Source organism: Ambystoma mexicanum, chromosome 8 (genome assembly GCF_040938575.1).
Source record: "Ambystoma mexicanum isolate Mex_15411 chromosome 8, UKY_AmexF1_1, whole genome shotgun sequence".
Classification (NCBI taxonomy): Eukaryota; Metazoa; Chordata; class Amphibia; order Caudata; family Ambystomatidae; genus Ambystoma; species Ambystoma mexicanum.
The window spans coordinates 1,522,130,866-1,522,149,138 of NC_090929.1; the positions used below are offsets into that span (position 1 = coordinate 1,522,130,866).

Genomic DNA, 18,273 nt, shown 5'->3' on the forward strand with positions numbered 1-18,273 from the left:
GATCAAGCTCGCTCCGTCAAAGCTTCAAAACTAACAACGGCGGTGGAAAGCCATTAACCATGCAATCACGGAAGCGATGTGTGTGTATCTATAGCCAAACATAAAATGTGGACACTGAAGAAGGACTCAACTCCTCAATGGAGCTCAACGTTGCCGTAAAACAGGTGGCCATCTTAACAAGGACCCATGGACAGTCCACACGCTATACGTGTGGCCGGTGTTGAGAAGATTATTGGACACCAATATTCAAACTGGACCAATGTTGACAAATAGAAAGTGTGATTTTTTGTAATTACAATAAGGCAGCACAAAATATATTAGACCACATATATAAATACATGATATTGCAAAACATACACAGAATTGTAGTCCATACATTTTTTACAATATATGCCGTGACAGCTCTAACACTTCATATATAGGGTCACACACCCATATTTTGCAATATTGAAGGATACATTCAATTTGTAAAGGCAAAATACGTAGAAATTATATAATCGTACACAACACAAATTCACATTTGACTAACCAGATGCCAATCAACGCTCTCATTGAGCCCCACCACATTACTTTGTAATTTGAAGATAATTTTCTGCTCCAAATTCAGTAATTTTTGATCTGTCTCAGCTTTATTGTGACCATGCACTTTTTTCAATATGAGCCACGTAAAGTCATTATGGCCATGTTTCATTTCAACAAAATGTTTGACTAAAGGGGCCGTAATCACTTGATTTCTAATGCAGCTCCGATGTTCCACCATTCAAACTTTGCACTGCCTATTCCTTTTACCCACATAATGTAGGCCGCACGGGCACGTGATTAGGTACACAACATTAGATGTGTTACAATTGGTAATTTCAGTGAAAACTCACATAACATTAGGCAAAATTTGTATGGATCTGGTTTCTTTAGTTTGGGCACACATACTATATTTGCCACACAGGCAATGTCCTTTAACTTCCGGCAAACCCCACAGTCTTGTTTTTCTGACAGGTAGTGTATGAATTTCTGTCACATCATTTCTGATCAATATATTCCGTAAGTTCTGACTTTTTTTGAAAGCCACCAAGGGTGGCAACACCTCTTTGCCTCGGTACACTTTCTTCCAAGATTTCATAATGATAGTTTTGATTTTATAGGACAAATTGGAAAAGGTGTTCACAAAAACAGTACCAATCTTTCTCGTGATTTTTTTACTTTTCTCTAGCAATGCCTCCCGGTTATTATTGTAGGCTCTTTTGGAAGCATTTCTGATCACCCTGGGTGGGTAGCCTTTGGCTAACAGTTTGTAGGTTAGTACATCCACACTCTGGCTGAAGTCCTCTTTCAAACTACTGTTGCGCTTCAACCTCAGAAATTGTCCAAAAGGCAAATTGGTCTTTAAATGCTTTGCATGATGACTATTAAAGTGCAATAAAGAGTTTTTGTCAGTGATCTTATTGTATGGCTTAACTTTCAAAAACCCATTATGATGAAAGATGGTGATATCCAAAAAATGAGTCTCAAGATCACATATAGACCCCGTAATTTTCAGAAAATGATTCTGTTGGTTAAGCCAAGTGACAAAACAATCAGCCTCTTCCCTTGAGCCATCCCATATGATCAGAATGTCATCTATATACCTCAGCCACTTTCTCAAATGGTGGATATAAGGTTTGATGGCTGGGTATATCACTGCTTTTATCAAAATACTCAACATAAAGGTTAGCTAGTTTAGGGGCCATGGCTGCCCCCATAGCTGTACCCTTAATCTGTTGGTAAAATTTTGAGTGAGGGCAAACTCTGTGCACCATAAGATGAAAGCATGCTCACAGGATGTCCGTCCTCTCTGCCAAACAAAAAAGGCATATTTTGTCTTTGTCTATTGGCCCCTCTCTGGCCTCTTCTTCTATTCAAATTAGATTGAGCTTCAGGGCCAAACAGGTTTTGGCGGAGGTTAGAGTCTTGTGAAAAGTCACGCAATTCGAATTTTAGTCTTGCCGAAGGTACACAAGAGTCTTGAGAATCCCCCAGGGCGACCTATAGTCTCTGAAGTAAACTCCATCTTGGAACCCCTGTCGAAATTTGCAGACTTTTATTTGAGACCTTTTGTTTTGAAAATGAAAAGTTATTTGAGGGACACCACCGATGCCATCAACAAAGTAGAGAGTATAGAATTTGTCCCGGGCCATTCCCGCTTGATAGGTTTGGACATCCAATCCCTATATACTATGATACCCCAAAGAGCCCCGCTAGAGGTGGTTGAAGAAATTTTGTTTGGCAGAGAGGACGGACATCCTGTGAGCAATGCTTTCATCTTATGGTGCACAGAGTTTGCCCTCACTCAAAATCTCTTCCAATTTCAAGGGAAATTTTACCAACAGATTGAGGGTACAGCTATGTGGGCGGCCATGGCCCCTAATCTAGCTAACCTTTATGTTGAGTATTTTGAGAAAGCAGTGATATACTCAGCCACAAATCCTTATATCCACCATTTGAGAAAGTGGCTGAGGTATATAGATGACATTCTGATCATATGGGATGGCTCAAGGGAAGCGGCTGATTGTTTTGTCACTTGGCTTAACCAACAGAATCGTTTTTTGAAATTTACGGGGTCTATATGTGAACTTGAGACTAATTTTTTGGATATCACCATCTTTCATCATAATGGGTTTTTGAAAGTTAAGCCATGCAATAAGATCACTGACAAAAACTCTCTATTGCACTTTAATAGTCATCATGCAAAGCATTTAAAGACCAATTTGCATTTTGGACAATTTATGAGGTTGAAGCGCAACAGTAGTTTGAAAGAGGACTTCAGCCAGAGTGTGGATGTACTAACCTACAAACTGTTAGCCAAAGGCTACCCACCCAGGGTGATCAGAAATGCTTCCAAAAGAGCCTACAATAATAACCGGGAGGCATTGCTAGAGAAAAGTAAAAAAATCACGAGAAAGATTGGTACTGTTTTTGTGAACACCTTTTCCAATTTGTCCTATAAAATCAAAACTATCATTATGAAATCTTGGAAGAAAGTGTACCGAGGCAAAGAGGTGTTGCCACCCTTGGTGGCTTTCAAAAAAAGTCAGAACTTACGGAATATATTGATCAGAAATGATGTAACAGAAATTCATACACTACCTGTCAGACAAATAGAGACTGTGGGGTTTGCCGGAAGTTAAAGGACATTACCTGTGTGGCAAATATAGTATGTGTGCCCAAACTAAAGAAACCAGATCCATACAAATTTTGCCTAATGTTATGTGAGTTTTCACTGAAATTACCAATTGTAACACATCTAATGTTGTGTACCTAATCACGTGCCCGTGCGGCCTACATTATGTGGGTAAAAGGAATAGGCAGTGCAAAGTTTGAATGGTGGAACATCGGAGCTGCATTAGAAATCAAGTGATTACGGCCCCTTTAGTCAAACATTTTGTTGAAATGAAACATGGCCATAATGACTTTACGTGGCTCATATTGAAAAAAGTGCATGGTCACAATAAAGCTGAGACAGATCAAAAATTACTGAATTTGGAGCAGAAAATTATCTTCAAATTACAAAGTAATGTGGTGGGGCTCAATGAGAGCGTTGATTGGCATCTGGTTAGTCAAATGTGAATTTGTGTTGTGTACGATTATATAATTTCTACGTATTTTGCCTTTACAAATTGAATGTATCCTTCAATATTGCAAAATATGGGTGTGTGACCCTATATATGAAGTGTTAGAGCTGGCACGACATATATTGTAAAAAAATGTATGGACTACAATTCTGTGTATGTTTTGCAATATCATGTATTTATATATGTGGTCTAATATATTTTGTGCTGCCTTATTGTAATTGCAAAAAATCACACTTTCTATTTGTCAACATTGGTCCAGTTTGAATATTGGTGTCCAAAAATCTTCTCAACACCGGCCACACGTATAGCGTGTGGACTGTCCATGGGTCCTTGTTAAGATGGCCACCTGTTTTACGGCAACGTTGAGCTCCATTGAGGAGTTGAGTCCTTCTTCAGTGTCCACATTTTATGTTTGGGCTATAGATACACACACAGCGCTTCCGTGCTTGCATGGTTAATGGCTTTCCACCGCCGTTGTTAGTTTTGAAACTGTGACAGAGCAAGCTTGATCTACAGATAATTATGACGGTGCCTGTATGTTGTGCATATCTTACACGCTTGTTATTATGCAAGAGCATGTATTATAGCCTAGAGACTTTATACATCACAGTGGTAGGGATTATACAGCCAGGTTATTCAGTTGCTAGAAATGTCACAAACTGGTGTTCCACTGGTGTTTGGCCTTTTTACACTTGAATCCGCATTGACACGTGGTGTCGTTGTCCGCAGATCACTGAATTGCGCCCTGTTTAATATATACCACGTGGGTTACACTCCGGCACGTGATTGACACCTAGTTATTTACTATGGTTATCTTATTCCTTAGAATGCATGGGGTGGAAAAGGCGGATAGTCTTATATTGTAAGGCACCACAGGTCGTTTACGGTTATATTTTCTTTACAGATTGATACTGCGACAAGCTATAGAGTCGTATGGATTGAGTCCATTTGGTGTTTTCTTGCGGGCCTTCTTTTGCTGCATTGTCTTCTGCAGTATTCATCCCTGCATTTGTGGAGGTAATTATGACTCTAGTTCTATTGCTTTTCTGCTTTTCTGTTGAAGCCTGTTCCTTTAGTGATTCCTGGTTGAAACGGAGCACGTGGTCTGTTTGTTGGTTTGTTTCACTTAGATGTTGCGATACCTTGGCGGACTGTGATGACTTTTGAAGTATTGGTTTCCCAGTGACGAGAGACCTGCAAATTTGTCATTCTCAGACTTGCCTTGAAGGTTCACCATTTAAAGGTAAATCTTGGTGTTCCATTGGTTTTGGGACCCTTTGAGGTTGGCACTATTCTTGAACTGGCCTCTTAGCTACATTTTGTAGCACCCCGTCCGTTTGGAGCTCATTAGTTTCCTCTGTTTTCCCTTCACAGGCCTTGTTGGTTTTTTTTCCGTTGAGGGTGCCTGAAACTACCCAGTCAACACGGTGTTGAGGAGAATAGTGGATGTTTTAAATTATCCCCTGAAGAATGTCCGCCCGAATGGGTTATGAAGAACAGAAACATGTTGGGATTGTTATTTTAATGACACATTGAGATTTTTGTGTTTTGTTATGTGATATCTTTTGTGTCCTTTGCATGTGTATAAATTGAGGCCGATTTTTTAGCAACTGTTTTTTCTATTACTAGAAGATGCACTGTGTTAGGTGAAGGTTGTTTATTTATGTTTACATTTTAGTTGCAATATTTGGAATAAATAATATTTTTGTAAGTCAATTTTAGCACGCAGTCCATTTTGTCAGGACTTGTAGTGCCGGGAAATCTAACAGAGGTGCCTAATTGAAATGGGTGGGTGTGAGTAGAGAAAAAGAATCGGCTTACTCTTTATTGTACTATATATCCCCTTTGAACCGTACCATACACTTCGGGCCCCCGAACCCGCAGGGCACCAAGCCCCACAGTTTGAAGACCACTGTCCTAAAGCCTATACTTCACACACCAGCTATTCTTGCAAGAAAATACCACTCACCATGACACATCATCCTTCCTTGGATAAAAAACCCAAAGTGCAAGGATTGAAATTCTCCAAAATATGGGATTTTGTTCCACTTTCAATTCCCTTCCTATTCTGTCTTGAACACCTGTCCTCTTTGACCGGAAACGACTTCGTCCCTATGAGAACTGTTAAAAGTACAATCAGGCTGAAGGGAGAAGAAAGAGGAGGAGCCTCAGGGAGGAAGAGGCGTTTGGTTTTAGTTACTTATTAGTAAATCCTTTTCAGTGAAAGACGTATCCTGTCGTCCTTTTTGTGCCTGAGAACTAGCGTGAGTGAAACCAACAACTGGCGACGAGGATGAACCCTGGTTGAGGTCCACCGAAGACCTAGCAAGGGCGACACAGGCTGACCTGTCCACCAGATGGGCCGTGGAACTCACCGCGCAAACAAACAGAGACTACAAAAGGCTGTCGCGTCCCCAGGAGGGGGTGCACAGACAGGATATGGAACGCACGGCGAAGGTTAATTTAGAATTTTCTGTGTTGGAACAGGGAATACGGTTGAGATGCTGCTGCATTGTCAACCCATTGTCCCTCAGGAGTGGAGTGGTGAAGCTAGCACATGAGAGCCACATGGGGGTACTCCGACAGTCGGCATGTTTCCGCAAATTGACAAAATGGTGGAGGAAGTAGTACGGAGCTGCCTACCGTGTCAGTATGTAACGAGAAGTGACATGCCACTCCCCATGCAACCGACGTAGATACCTGAAGTGCTATAGCAAGAGGTTGTGATGGATTTCTATGGGCCTCTCGAGACTGGAAATTACCTGTTAGTAATAGTGGACAAGTTCTCCAGATTCCCTTCCGTCAAACGCACGTTGTCCACGTCCTTTGCCCAGATCGTTGGAGTCATAAATGAAGTGTTCAGCGAGTAGGGTGTCCCTGAGACCGTCAAGACGGACAATGGACTGCCATTCAGTGGACAGGACTTTCACAGGTTCGCAAAGCACATGGGATTCGCGCAATGGAGGAAAACCCTACTGTGGCCACAAGCAAATGGGATGGCCGAGAGGTTCATGTCTTCAATCAAGAGGACCATCCAAAAGGCCACCATCGAAGGCATGTCAATCCAGCAAGCACTATGCTGCATGCTAATTCATTACAGGAACACACCGCATTCAGTGACAGGAGTGCCACCTGGAAAACTCATGAGAGCATATCAGGCCAAGACATGTCTACCAAAAGCGGCCCAAAGTGCAAGGAGGAACAGGACTTTCTAGAGGAAGAGGTGAGGGACAAAGACACAAAGGCGAAAGAAGCCATGAAGGAAAGAACAGACCAAGCTCGAGGAGCAAGGTTGAAGGAGCTTGAGGAAGGAGAAGTGCTCATGAAGCAACGGACACAGAGGAAGACCGATGTAAACTATGATAGCACACCCCTACGGGTCACTGTAGTGAAAGGGACGATGGTGACGGCTGCTAACCCCAGAGGGCAGTCATGAGGAATGCATCATTCTTCAAACACTTCAGGCCAGATCCTGATACAGGACAAGAGGTGAAGACAGTGGAGAATAAAGGAAGAGATGTTGAGAGCCATGGCCTGCCACCAGCAGGAAGTGGAGAAGAGACAGAACTGGAAGGACGGCCAAAACGAATAATCTGAAGGCCGTGCCGGATCATTGAGGTGTAACGGAGATATGTGAGGGGGAGGTGTTACAAGGACATTCAGGGGTTAAGTGACTGATGAAGGGAGGAGGAAGAAGAGGAGCATCAGGGAGCAAGAGGCATTTAGTTTAAGTTAGTTATTAGTAAATCCTTGATAGTGAAAGACATGTCCTTTGTGTGCCTGAGAATTAGCGTGAGTGAAACCAACAGGAACCAATTGGCATCTGAAAACACCACGCTGTTTCCTTCGACCTGCAACCTTTGGCTCGCCAGATGTTTTGGACTACAAATCCCACCAGTCTTAATGTGTATAGATGATGTTGAGGAATCGAGCAGGGGAGTCGTGGTCAAAAACATTTGGAGAGGCGCAAATTGCAGACCTTTGCATCGATCTTCAGATAGATCCACTGACTATGTTCTGCACGCTTATATATTCTTTCCCTTGAGCCTCCTGCCCCTGTTCCATTTAATTTGTACGGGTCTCTGCGTTCACACTTCGCTTCCCAATGACCCCTTGGCGCCCGTGGCCCTATTGCTGTATGAAGCGCTCCACGGGTTCTTAAAAGTGTGTGCTTTACGCATGTGCCAAGCAAAAATTACAACCCACCCCAACGCTGATTCAGCGCTACAAAGTAACCTATCCCAACGCAGAATTAAAAATGTCACCAACACTGCGTCTGCCAGCAGTTAAAAGCAGCATCATTTCATATTCATTCGAAATGATTACACAGACTTCTGCCAAATGGCAAATGGGTCTTCAAATATTTATCCAGCACCTGCATGGGAGACCTCCTTCCTTCCACGGCCCGACGTCCCCCCTGGTGGGGCAGCCATCGCGTTCTCGACGACGTTGGCAGTTTCTGGAGTCGTAAGGAACGATTTACATGGAGTGAAAACCAGTCTATAGTTTCTGTAATGCCTCCTTCGAGGGCGGAGTTGAAAGCGAGGGGATTTATGTTGTGGATTTTCATGTAGACATTGTGCTCATATTAGGAGGTTGAAGCATCTTTATTTTCTTACAGATCTTAAACGAACGCGTGTCCAAAGAACTGGAGCAGTTTCAGTTGAAAAACACGAAACTCCAGCAAGAGAACGAAAGCCACAGCATAGCCAATGAGCAGCTTATACAGGAGAACCAGCAGAGGTCGCTAGAGCTGAAAGTAAGCATTGCACATTTATCCGGCCTCTGCTCTTTTGTTCCCATTCTCATCTTTTTCTGGTCTTCCTCTTTTTCTCTTCATCTCGCTTCTTCTTTCTCGCCTTGTCTCCCTGGTTCTATTTCTTTCTCTGTTCATGATGCCTCGTTGTTTTTTCGCAGGCTTACTACTTGTCTGTCCATTTTCGTTGTGTGCGATTACACAATTAACCGTGTAACAATGTTATCTTGAACGAGGTTTTACGCTACACGTCTTAGCATATTGCTGCAAATCAAAATGTTACGTTATCATGAACACAATGTCCTAAAAGAGTTGTGATGCTGATTTTGTTTCAATAATCATTACTTTGTCCAAAGTCTGTTGTGTACCTCCAGCATCAATTAAACTGTGCTCTGATCACACTGTTTTACTCTAGGTCATGCACATAAACACTTATTTTTATTTATTTTATTTATTTATATAGCGCCCAGACCCGGAGGTATCACCGCGCTTGTACAGAATCAGTAAAAAAGGACATAGAATGACAGTGTGCATAGATAGGTAACAGTTATGCACATGTGTTAAATAGCTAGGTTTGCACAGTTATGCCTGACAACACACCAATGAAGAGCTGATGGTTGACAGATAATCTAGCCCTTCTAGGGTGTTAAGAGTGTTAATTATTTTAAGTGTTAATGCCCGTAGGACTGTGGACTTCCCTGGGATACCCCATATCTATACTTCCCCAAAGTAAGAAATGTTATGGTGCATTAAACAGCAGAACATATTCTCTTACATGTATTGTTTGTCAGTTATACACCATTAATGCGGTCCTCGGTAGAAAATGTCAGACTTCAAATCGATTGCAGGGATCACAATAACAAAACAAAAGTTTTGTGAGCATGAGCCACAAGCAGGAGCTACGCCTAGGGCTCGAGGAGCTGGTATATAGCATGCCACAAATCTGACCTCCACATGAGATGCAAACTATACATTCTGTCCATTGTAGACACTTTATATGTCTTCTATATGTGTCGCAATGCACCTTTTTATACACATATCTAAACGTGCATCACATTGGTATGTTGGTATGGCTTCAATTGGCAGGGGGGAGTCAAATGTAGCTCCTACTAGCTAGCAGGTGGTGCCAATCGAACCAGGCACTTCTGGGCTACAAGCAGAGCTACATAGCGCCCAGCAATCTCTATCCCTGGATTGGACTTGCCTTGACTAAAGCCATGGTGAATTTGAATATCATTTGCAAACCATGTGCAGCTACGGAGGAACCACAAATCGCTATGGCTTGCCACCAATCCTTACATCTATGTTGTTCAAGTGATTTAATGTGCATGGAGCACTGAAGGCCAACCACCCTCCTGTTCAGACAGGCAACACACCCCAGACCTCTCCCCTAGGGTTTCTTGGTGACAAGCCCTGGGAAAATGCTTCTGCAATAGCATTGTCCAGTATCCCCAGGGAATATCCATTGATCGCTTGGCAAGTCCCTCCAATGCAGTCAGGTCCATTTACATTTAAGGGCATGCCTGGTAGTAGGAGTAGTATCAAGTATTGCCTACTGGGGGCAGTGGAGTTCAGGCTGTGAATGAAGTCTCAGATACACAATTACCAAGCGCAGGTGATTTTGCATCAGTCTAGACCCCCGCATGCCCATGACTCCCACTTTCACTTTTCTTTCCACCGAAGGTGAGAAATGGGAAGCTGCAGGTAGACAAGCAACTTCATGCACCTTTTTTCAAGAATCTCCAGCGGAAAGGGAATTTTTTTCACAAAAGTATTGAGAATCTAATCTCATAATGTTTTGCTAGGACACATGAGGTGTGTTTGATCTTGTTTTTAAAAAGGGTTTAAACAGACTGTTTTGCTTTGTATTAAGTTCCTGTGTCCTTGTAAGCTGTGAAGGCACGCCCCTGAACGCTCACACCAGAGAGAATACAATACGCTAGGGAAGAAAGGCCCAAGTCGATCTTGTAACGATAACAAGTCTCACACAAGATGAGAGCAATAGCAAAGAACTCTGCTGCCAAGAACGTTCTGCCGAAAAAGGGTACAAACAGAGGCTTAAAGGGATGGTCTAGTAAAATTTTTTATTTAAAAAATAGATAGGCAACATAAAAAAAAATACTAGCATTCTCTGTTTTAAAACTTCCTATGTAAAATTTTGAGCTATTCAAGCTCAAAATTCGCAAAAGCAAGCACATGGGCGCATCCATTTTGTGAAATGGAGGCCCTCCTGTGCTGGCCTTTGCGGCACTAATGAAGGAAAAGCCAGCCAGCTGTAGTAAACAAAAGCTACCGCTGGGTGGCTTTCCCTTTATTAGTGCTGTAGGCGGAGGACGGGGACCGGAGACCAGAGCAGGAAAGCTGCAGCTGAATCTCAGTAAGTGCTGTTTATTTATTTTTTAAAAATAAGCACTAGCTGCGTTTTTTTTTCTAAGTTTTCTGGGCTGGAGGAGCCCAGAAAACTTAGAAATAAAACCGCAGCTTTAAAAACGTTGTATTTATGTTTGCGGTCGCTTTTGAAGCGACCGCAAACATAAATACAACGTTATTGTGTTGGAAAACGCTGCGGTTTTTCTTTCCAGGTTTCTCAGGCTCCTCCGAGCCAGAGGAGCCTGAGAAACTTGGAAAGAAAAACCGCAGCGTTTTCCAACACAATAACGTTGTATTTATGTTTGCGGTTGCTTCAAAAGCGACCGCAAACATAAATACAACGTTTTTAAAGCTGCGGTTTTATTTCTAAGTTTTCCGGGCTCCTCCAGCCCGGAAAACTTAGAAAAAAAACCGCAGCTAGTGCTTATTTAAAAAAAAATAAATAAATAGCACTTACCGAGATTCAGCTGCAGCTTTCCTGCTCTGGTCTCCGGTCCCCGTCCTCCGCCTACAGCACTAATGAAGGGAAAGCCACCCAGCGGTAGCTTTTGTTTACTACAGCTGGCTGGCTTTTCCTTCATTAGTGCCGCAAAAGCAAAAGCCAGCACAGGAGGGCCTCCATTTCACAAAATGGATGCGCCCATGTGCTTGCTTTTGCGAATTTTGAGCTTGAATAGCTCAAAATTTTACATAGGAAGTTTTAAAACAGAGAATGCTAGTATTGTTTTTTTATGTTGCCTATCTATTTTTTAAATACAAATTTTTACTAGACCATCCCTTTAAGAGGAGAAACATCGTCATTATGACACAATACCATAAAGTAAAAACCTGCATGTCTTGTTGTTGTGCGCCCATACAAGATCGGCCTGCTCCATAAGGGATGCCAGGCCATTAGTTCCAGCCCAGTCCGTCCGTCTTCCATCACGTGGGTGCTGCAGAGATCATCTTCTCACCGACGAAAGTCAAAGAACAAATTAACTAAACTCCTAACACAATGCTACTTCATCATTATACTGCGCACCTGACAGACTTTAAGACTGCCACAAAGGAGGTTCTGGGGCTCTCTGACCTCCGCACCCACATTTCACTCACTCTCTTTCGCGCCATCCGGCTCCAAGGTCTCCACTCTTGTTTTGAACTATAATTTATCCCTCCCAGCACCTCGCAAAACAAATCATGATTGTAGCTCAAAGATGTGTAATGTCTGTTCTCTTTGAACATTCAGAACTTGTTACTTTAGGGTTAGTGGTCAAAAGGTCACCTGGTGACATGGAATTCAGGGATCTTGGGGCTTAGTCAGTTATATGGGCTATAACTTGTGGTCGCCTAGGGGTGGGCCGGGTCAGGCTTTGGCCAGTGTGAGATAACATGCATTTGCAGGGCAAGGCCGTGGTGTTGAACGATGCAGATTCACAGGAGACGCTGTCCGACGACATGTAGCACTTTTGCTACATCCATGCTTCTGAGCCTATAAAATCTGAGGCTCGGACCCTCTGCGGCAAAGCCCTCGCCTGACAAGGCCCCAGTGTTGAATGACGCAGGTTCGCAGGAAATGCTACCCGACGACATACTGATAATTACAATGATGTGTTATTTATATAGCGCCTTAATCCAAAGCACATTTGCTATATCCACGCTTCCAAGCCTATAAAATCAGAGGTTCAGACCCTCTGCAGCAAAGCCCTCGCAGGACAAGGCCACAGTGTTCAACGACGCAGCCGTTTGGCGACAAAGGGGTCTGCGGCGCAGAAAGTGAGTGCGGAGAACTCACCCTCCTGTCTGCGGCCGCCAGGTAAGAAGTTGTGGGGAGTTGGCTTGCTCTGTGCTTCTTACCCTTCTGAATGTGCCTATTCCCTGACTGCATCCCATACCCCTGCGATCTGCCCCTCTGCCCTTGCCCCTTGGCCGGGTGCGCTCCCTTCCCTTGTTGATATCTACCTGTGCTGCTACTCTCCCATCCCTCCTTGAGTTCACCTCTCGCCCCTTCCATCCTTGTCTCCCCCCTGCGTCCTCTCCCTGTGTGGTTCCTCTGCATTCCCAGAACGCAAGCTCTCTGCGCTGCTTCCATCCTTGCTTGCTTGCACTGCGCGTCCCTGTCCCACATGGTCCCTTGCAATCGCTGATTGCGTGCACGTCGTTTCCATCCTTGCCTGTTCGTGCTGCAGGTCCTCGGCCAGCATGGTGCCTAGCAATCCTTGATCACGTGTGCTTCTGCGCCCCTTGCTTCCCTGGCTATGCTTGTGCCAGCACATCCTCAGCCCGCATAGTCCCTCGCAATCCTTGATCACGTGTGCTTCTGCGCCGCTTCCATCCTTGCTACGCTCATACCTGTGCATCCTCAGCCCATATGGTCCCTCGCAATCCTTGATCACGTGTGCTTCTGCGCATCCTTCCTTGGCTATGCTCATACCTACGTGTCCCCAGCCTGCGCGGTTCCTCACAATCCTTGATCATTTGTGCTCCATTCCCCTTCCACCCTCGGCTACGCTTGCGCCGTTGCAGCCTTCGCCCTTGTGGTTCTCTCGCAATCCTTGATCGCATGTGCTTTGCACCCTTCCATCTTTGGCTTGCTAGCACCCACACGCTCCCTGCACATCATTGCTCCCCTGCAGGTACCCCCCTGCCCTTTTCCCCTCCTAGACTCTGTTGCCATGCTTTGTTGCTCTGTCTTTCCTCTTTTGGGCCACTTTTGCTTATTTCACTGTTCCTGTATTTGCTTTCTTCGACTACTTTTATTTGTACTAACTACCTCCATTTGTTTTTCACTCTTCTTCGCATGTTCCCGTTGATGACTGTTCATTATCCCTTTGAACACTGTTCTTTTATCTAGTCCTCGCTCTGCTGGTTGTTCCCCACTGTGTCCTACTTCTTTGTTTTTGTTCACGCTCTCATTAGGTTCCCTTGATTGATTGTTCTGTTCTAGCCCCTGTTTCTGCCTGGTTGTTCCCTTGCTGTGTCCTTTTTGTTTCAGGTTCCCTCATTCATACTCTGTTAATGTTTTGTTTTCACTTCTACTTCACTGCCCCTCTTTGTCCCTTGAGCCCATTGTCTAGTTCGCTTTATTTTACTAATGTGCTCTTGTCTCGTTTGGTCTCATCTGCCTGCACCCCTCCTCTTGTGCCCTACCCTAGTGTCTCCCCCTTACCAGCGCTTCCTCCAGACAGACCCTCACTGAACTCCTTTTTGTAATTTCTTTGCCAGACCTATTGTTAAGACAGATTTCTGAACTCTGTCCTGGCGGCGCAGAAGTTCAGAAGGCCAACCTAATTACTTGGAACAGGGTAACCTCTGGACAAGCCTGACCAATCAGGGTAGCGATCGCGGCGGTCAAGACTAGGTCTCAAGAGGGGTGAGGGCGACTGAAAGCCCGCAATGAGCACACAAAGCAAGGACACTTACAAACTACTCCAAACAGGTGTTATATTAAAAATATATACACATTTATTCCAAGGCCTTTAAAACAATGACCGTAGCGAGAAATCACAATACAACTCTAGTAAACCAACACATACCAAACCAATACAATATATATACAAATACAAACGAGACTAAAGCGTTAGATGCACAAAATGTGTAGTCCACCTAGAAGGGAAGGAAAACAGGCAGTGCGAAATAATGCTTAGGCCCAGTCCGCCTTCAGAGGCACCTAACTAAAAGGAAGTCCGAGCCCTACAAAGAGTGGAGCCTTGTGCTCAAAAGTACCTGCACACGCTGGTGCCAACAAGCAAAAAGGAGAGTCTCTTTGAGGGAATCAGGCAGTTCAGTTTAGTGCACAAATGAAGAAGAACAGAGTTCCGCGACTCAAGCGCAGCCTCCACTGTGGGCAGAAGCAGAGCTTGAGTACGGAAAGGCGTGCTGTTTTGACACAGCAGGGAAAAGCTATGGGCTTCTGCAGGAGGGCGACCAGTTCCTAGCTATGCTACTCACCGGTCCCCGATGCAAGCAGACCCAGGCTTCTCCGCGTCCGTTTCAGTGCTGGCAGGTTCAGGGGAGCAGGGGACGTCTCGTCGTCGTGTAGATTCCGCAGCAGCAGAGTTGAGTTAAAGATGTCCCAAACGAAGTGAACCCGCACAGTTTGTTACCACAGCAGGGCAACGGAGCGGCCGTGTGTATCTCAGCCAAATGTACACTACTCACTTCAGACCTTGGAACGCCAAGTGTACGAATCGTGTGAGAGTGACAAGGACTCGAAATACAACACAACCTGGCAGCGGTTACAGAGCAAGACTCCTGTGTAGGCTGGTCGGTCTGCTGGATGGCCCAGAGACACTTCCGAAGGCTTACGTACAGGAGATGGTGAAGATGCCGAGAATAGCTGTCCCCGCTATTCCAAGGGTCGAAGTACCAGTACAGGCCTTCTGGTTCGATCAGAGGTAAAAATGGTTTCACTAGGCGACAGCAGTGCAGAGGAGCAGTCCTTCAGCGGGTCACCAGCGATTCCTCGGTTCAGCCTCGTGGTTGCAGGATACTTGGCTCCTGTATTCCTTTGTTTGTGAGAACTCAGGAGATTGACATAGTAGTGGCGTTTCCAGCCCCCTCTTAGCCACGGTTCCCTTCGCGCCAAAACGGGAGATCCGCTCATCGACACTCACACCATACGTGGACCTATCACGGACCACGGTGGTCCCAGGCATTCACACCACACCACACTAGACTCTCTGGCACCCAGGATGTGTATTGGGACCAGACATCCCAGCCCACATCCTGGAGGCACACACAAGGCCTGTAGAAGCCCGCGAAAGCATCTGTGTTTCGCGGGAAAGTACATGCCCAAATAAGGAAGGCCCCCGGTCGGCTCGACCTGGGGAAGATGAAGGGAGCAAGACGGTCAGCGGACAGGACAAAGGAGCCTCGTGGTCTGGCCATTTTGGGAGCCAGGCCACCATTTTGGGCTAAGCGCGAGAAACGCGCTTAAAACGCCAAAAGGAGCTCAAAAACACAAGAAACAATCGCTGCCACCATTCCCGTCCGTGATTCACTTGCACCGATCAGTTACAATCCAAAAAGAGTATCTAGGGCCTGTAGAAGGCTAGAGACCCAAGAGAGCAGTAACTTAGCTTACAGTGCCCTCTTGTGTCATGTTGCACGAAAGCCGCAACATGATAAAGAAACTACGGAAAACAGCGTTTCCCGGTACTGACTGTCTTAAGGGCATGTCAGTTTCCCCGTAAGAATGGAGCGAAAGCCCAGAGGAGTGCGGCAGAAGGCTGCACTTCTCTGGCAAAGTCTAGATCATGGTGAAAACAACAGCAAAATGTTTAGGGGTTGCCACATGGAAGGAAAATTACCCACAATTACGAAATCTTTCCTAACACTCGCCCCTCCCAGACTATGGACAGGGGGAACTAATCCACCCCTGGATGAGTCTCTTGTTCAGGTCGGTTAAACATTCTGGACAACCCATCAGCATTGCTATGTTGGACATCTGGCCTATGCTCAATAGTGAAGTCGAAGCCTTGTAGACTTATGGACCACCTAAGCAACTTTGGATTCTCCCCCTTCATGTTCATTAGCCACTTTAAGGGCTTATGGTCAGTTTGCACAGTGAAGTGGGTCCCATAGAGGTAGGGCCTCAGCTTCCGTAGGGCCCACACAACAGAGAAACATTCTTTCTCCACTGTGGACCATCTGAGCTCTCTGTCCTTAAGCTGGCGACTAATAAAACCAATAGGGTGTTCCTTACCCTTCTCATCTACTTGTGATAGTACAGCTCCTATCCCAGTGTCAGAGGCGTCCGACTGCACAATAAAAGGTCTTTCATAATCAGGGGCCCTGAGGACAGTGGCCTGGCACAAGGAGTCTTTTAAGCCATTGAAGGCCTTCTCACACTCGTCGGTCCAAGTTACCTTCTTGGGTTTCTTCGGAGTGGTGAGGGCAGTCAGAGGGGCAGCTATGGTGCCATAGTCTGCCACGAAGGTGTGGTAATACCCCGTGAGTCCTAAGAAGGCTCTCACTTGGGTCTGTGTAGTGGGGGTAGGCCAGTCTTGTACTGCTTGTACTTTACTGGGAAGAGGCTGTATCCTCCCTCCACCTACTTCATGTCCAAGGCAAACCACTGAGCCTTGTCCAATCTGACATTTACTAGCCTTTATGGTCAAGTGTGCTTTCTGAAGAGCCTGGAGCACAATCCCGAGGTGTTTCACATGGTCTTCCCAGGTGGCACTGAAAACTGCTATATCGTCCAGATATGCAAGACAGAATTCGTCCAACCCATTCAACACATGATTCACAAGCCTTTGGAAAGTGGCAGGTGCATTCTTCAACCCGAACGGCATTACCCTGAATTGGTAAAGGCCGTCTGGAGTAGAAAACGCTGTCCTCTCCTTGGCATGTTCTGCTAAAGCTATTTGCCAATAGCCAGCAGTGAGGTCAAATGTGCTGAGGTACTTGGAGGCACCCAAAGTATCCACAAGCTCATCTGTTCGAGGCAAGGGGTGTGCATCTGTCTTGGTGACAGCATTCAGAGCCCTGTAATCCACGCAGAACCTCAATTCAGAAGTGCCTGCGTTTGAAACCAAAACCACAGGGCTGGACAAAGGACTACTAGAGGGTTCAATCACCCCAAGGTCTAACATCTTGTTGACCTCGGTCTTAATATAAGACCGTACTTTGTCTGACATCCTGTATCCCCTACTTTTGGTAGGTACACTGTCTCCTGTGTCTGTTATGTTTGCACCAAGGTGTCAAACCAGGCGACTGTGAAAACAGGGGGGAAAACTGCCTAAGCAAACATTTCACCTCAGCCTGCTGATCAGAAGTCAGGTGAGGGGCCAATCGGACACCCTCAAAGGAGCTATCTGAAGGACCGCTTTGGAACAGGTCAGGGAGAGGTTCAGACTCCTCTTCCTCAACATCTAAAGCCAGCAGCAGTGCTGCGATTTTGACTCTTGGGACGAAAGCCTTCAGCCTATTTACGTGAAACACTTTTGGAGCCTGTCCAGGCCTTCCAAGGTCCACTAAATAGTTAACCTCACCCAGGGGCTCCGCCACTGTGTAAGGGCCTGACCATTTGTCCTGTAAAGCTCGAGGCCTTATAGGATTCATGATCAGGGCTTGCTGACCAGGCGTAAAGTTGATGAGGGAAGCTTTCTGGTCGTACCAATGTTTCACCGGCGCTTGTCCTGCCTTCAATTTATCACTAGCCAAGCCCATCAGAAGTACCATCCGTTTTCTGAGCCCCAGCACATAATCTACTACGTTGGTAGTAACAGGGGGAGTGGGCATTCCCCATCCCTCTTTGACTATGGCTAAGGGTCCCCGTACAGGATGACCGAACAGAAGTTCGAAGGGGCTGAAGCCAACACCCTCCTGTGGTACCTCTCGGTAGGCAAACAGTAAGCATGGTAAAAGAAGATCCCATTTTCTTCTCTGAGGTTCTTCCAGAGCCCCAATCATGCTCTTTAACGTTCTGTTGAAATGTTCCACCAGACCATTGGTCTGGGGGTGGTATGCAGAAGAGAACTTGTAGGTGACCCCACATTCTTTCCACATAGCCTGCATATACTTCGACATAAAGTTGCTGCCACGATCCGACACAACTTC

The 18,273-nt window shown here is 45.4% G+C and overlaps 1 protein-coding gene across 1 annotated transcript in view; it reads left to right on the plus strand.

Moving 5' to 3' along the window:
- CFAP58 (cilia and flagella associated protein 58) overlaps nucleotides 1-18,273 on the plus strand; it is a 938,919-nt gene that overhangs the window by 238,191 nt on the left and 682,455 nt on the right. Inside the window, exon 6 of the mRNA XM_069611751.1 lies at nucleotides 8,227-8,364. Within this exon, the coding sequence (XP_069467852.1) occupies nucleotides 8,227-8,364 (138 nt within the window). The remainder of the gene's footprint in view (nucleotides 1-8,226; nucleotides 8,365-18,273) is intronic.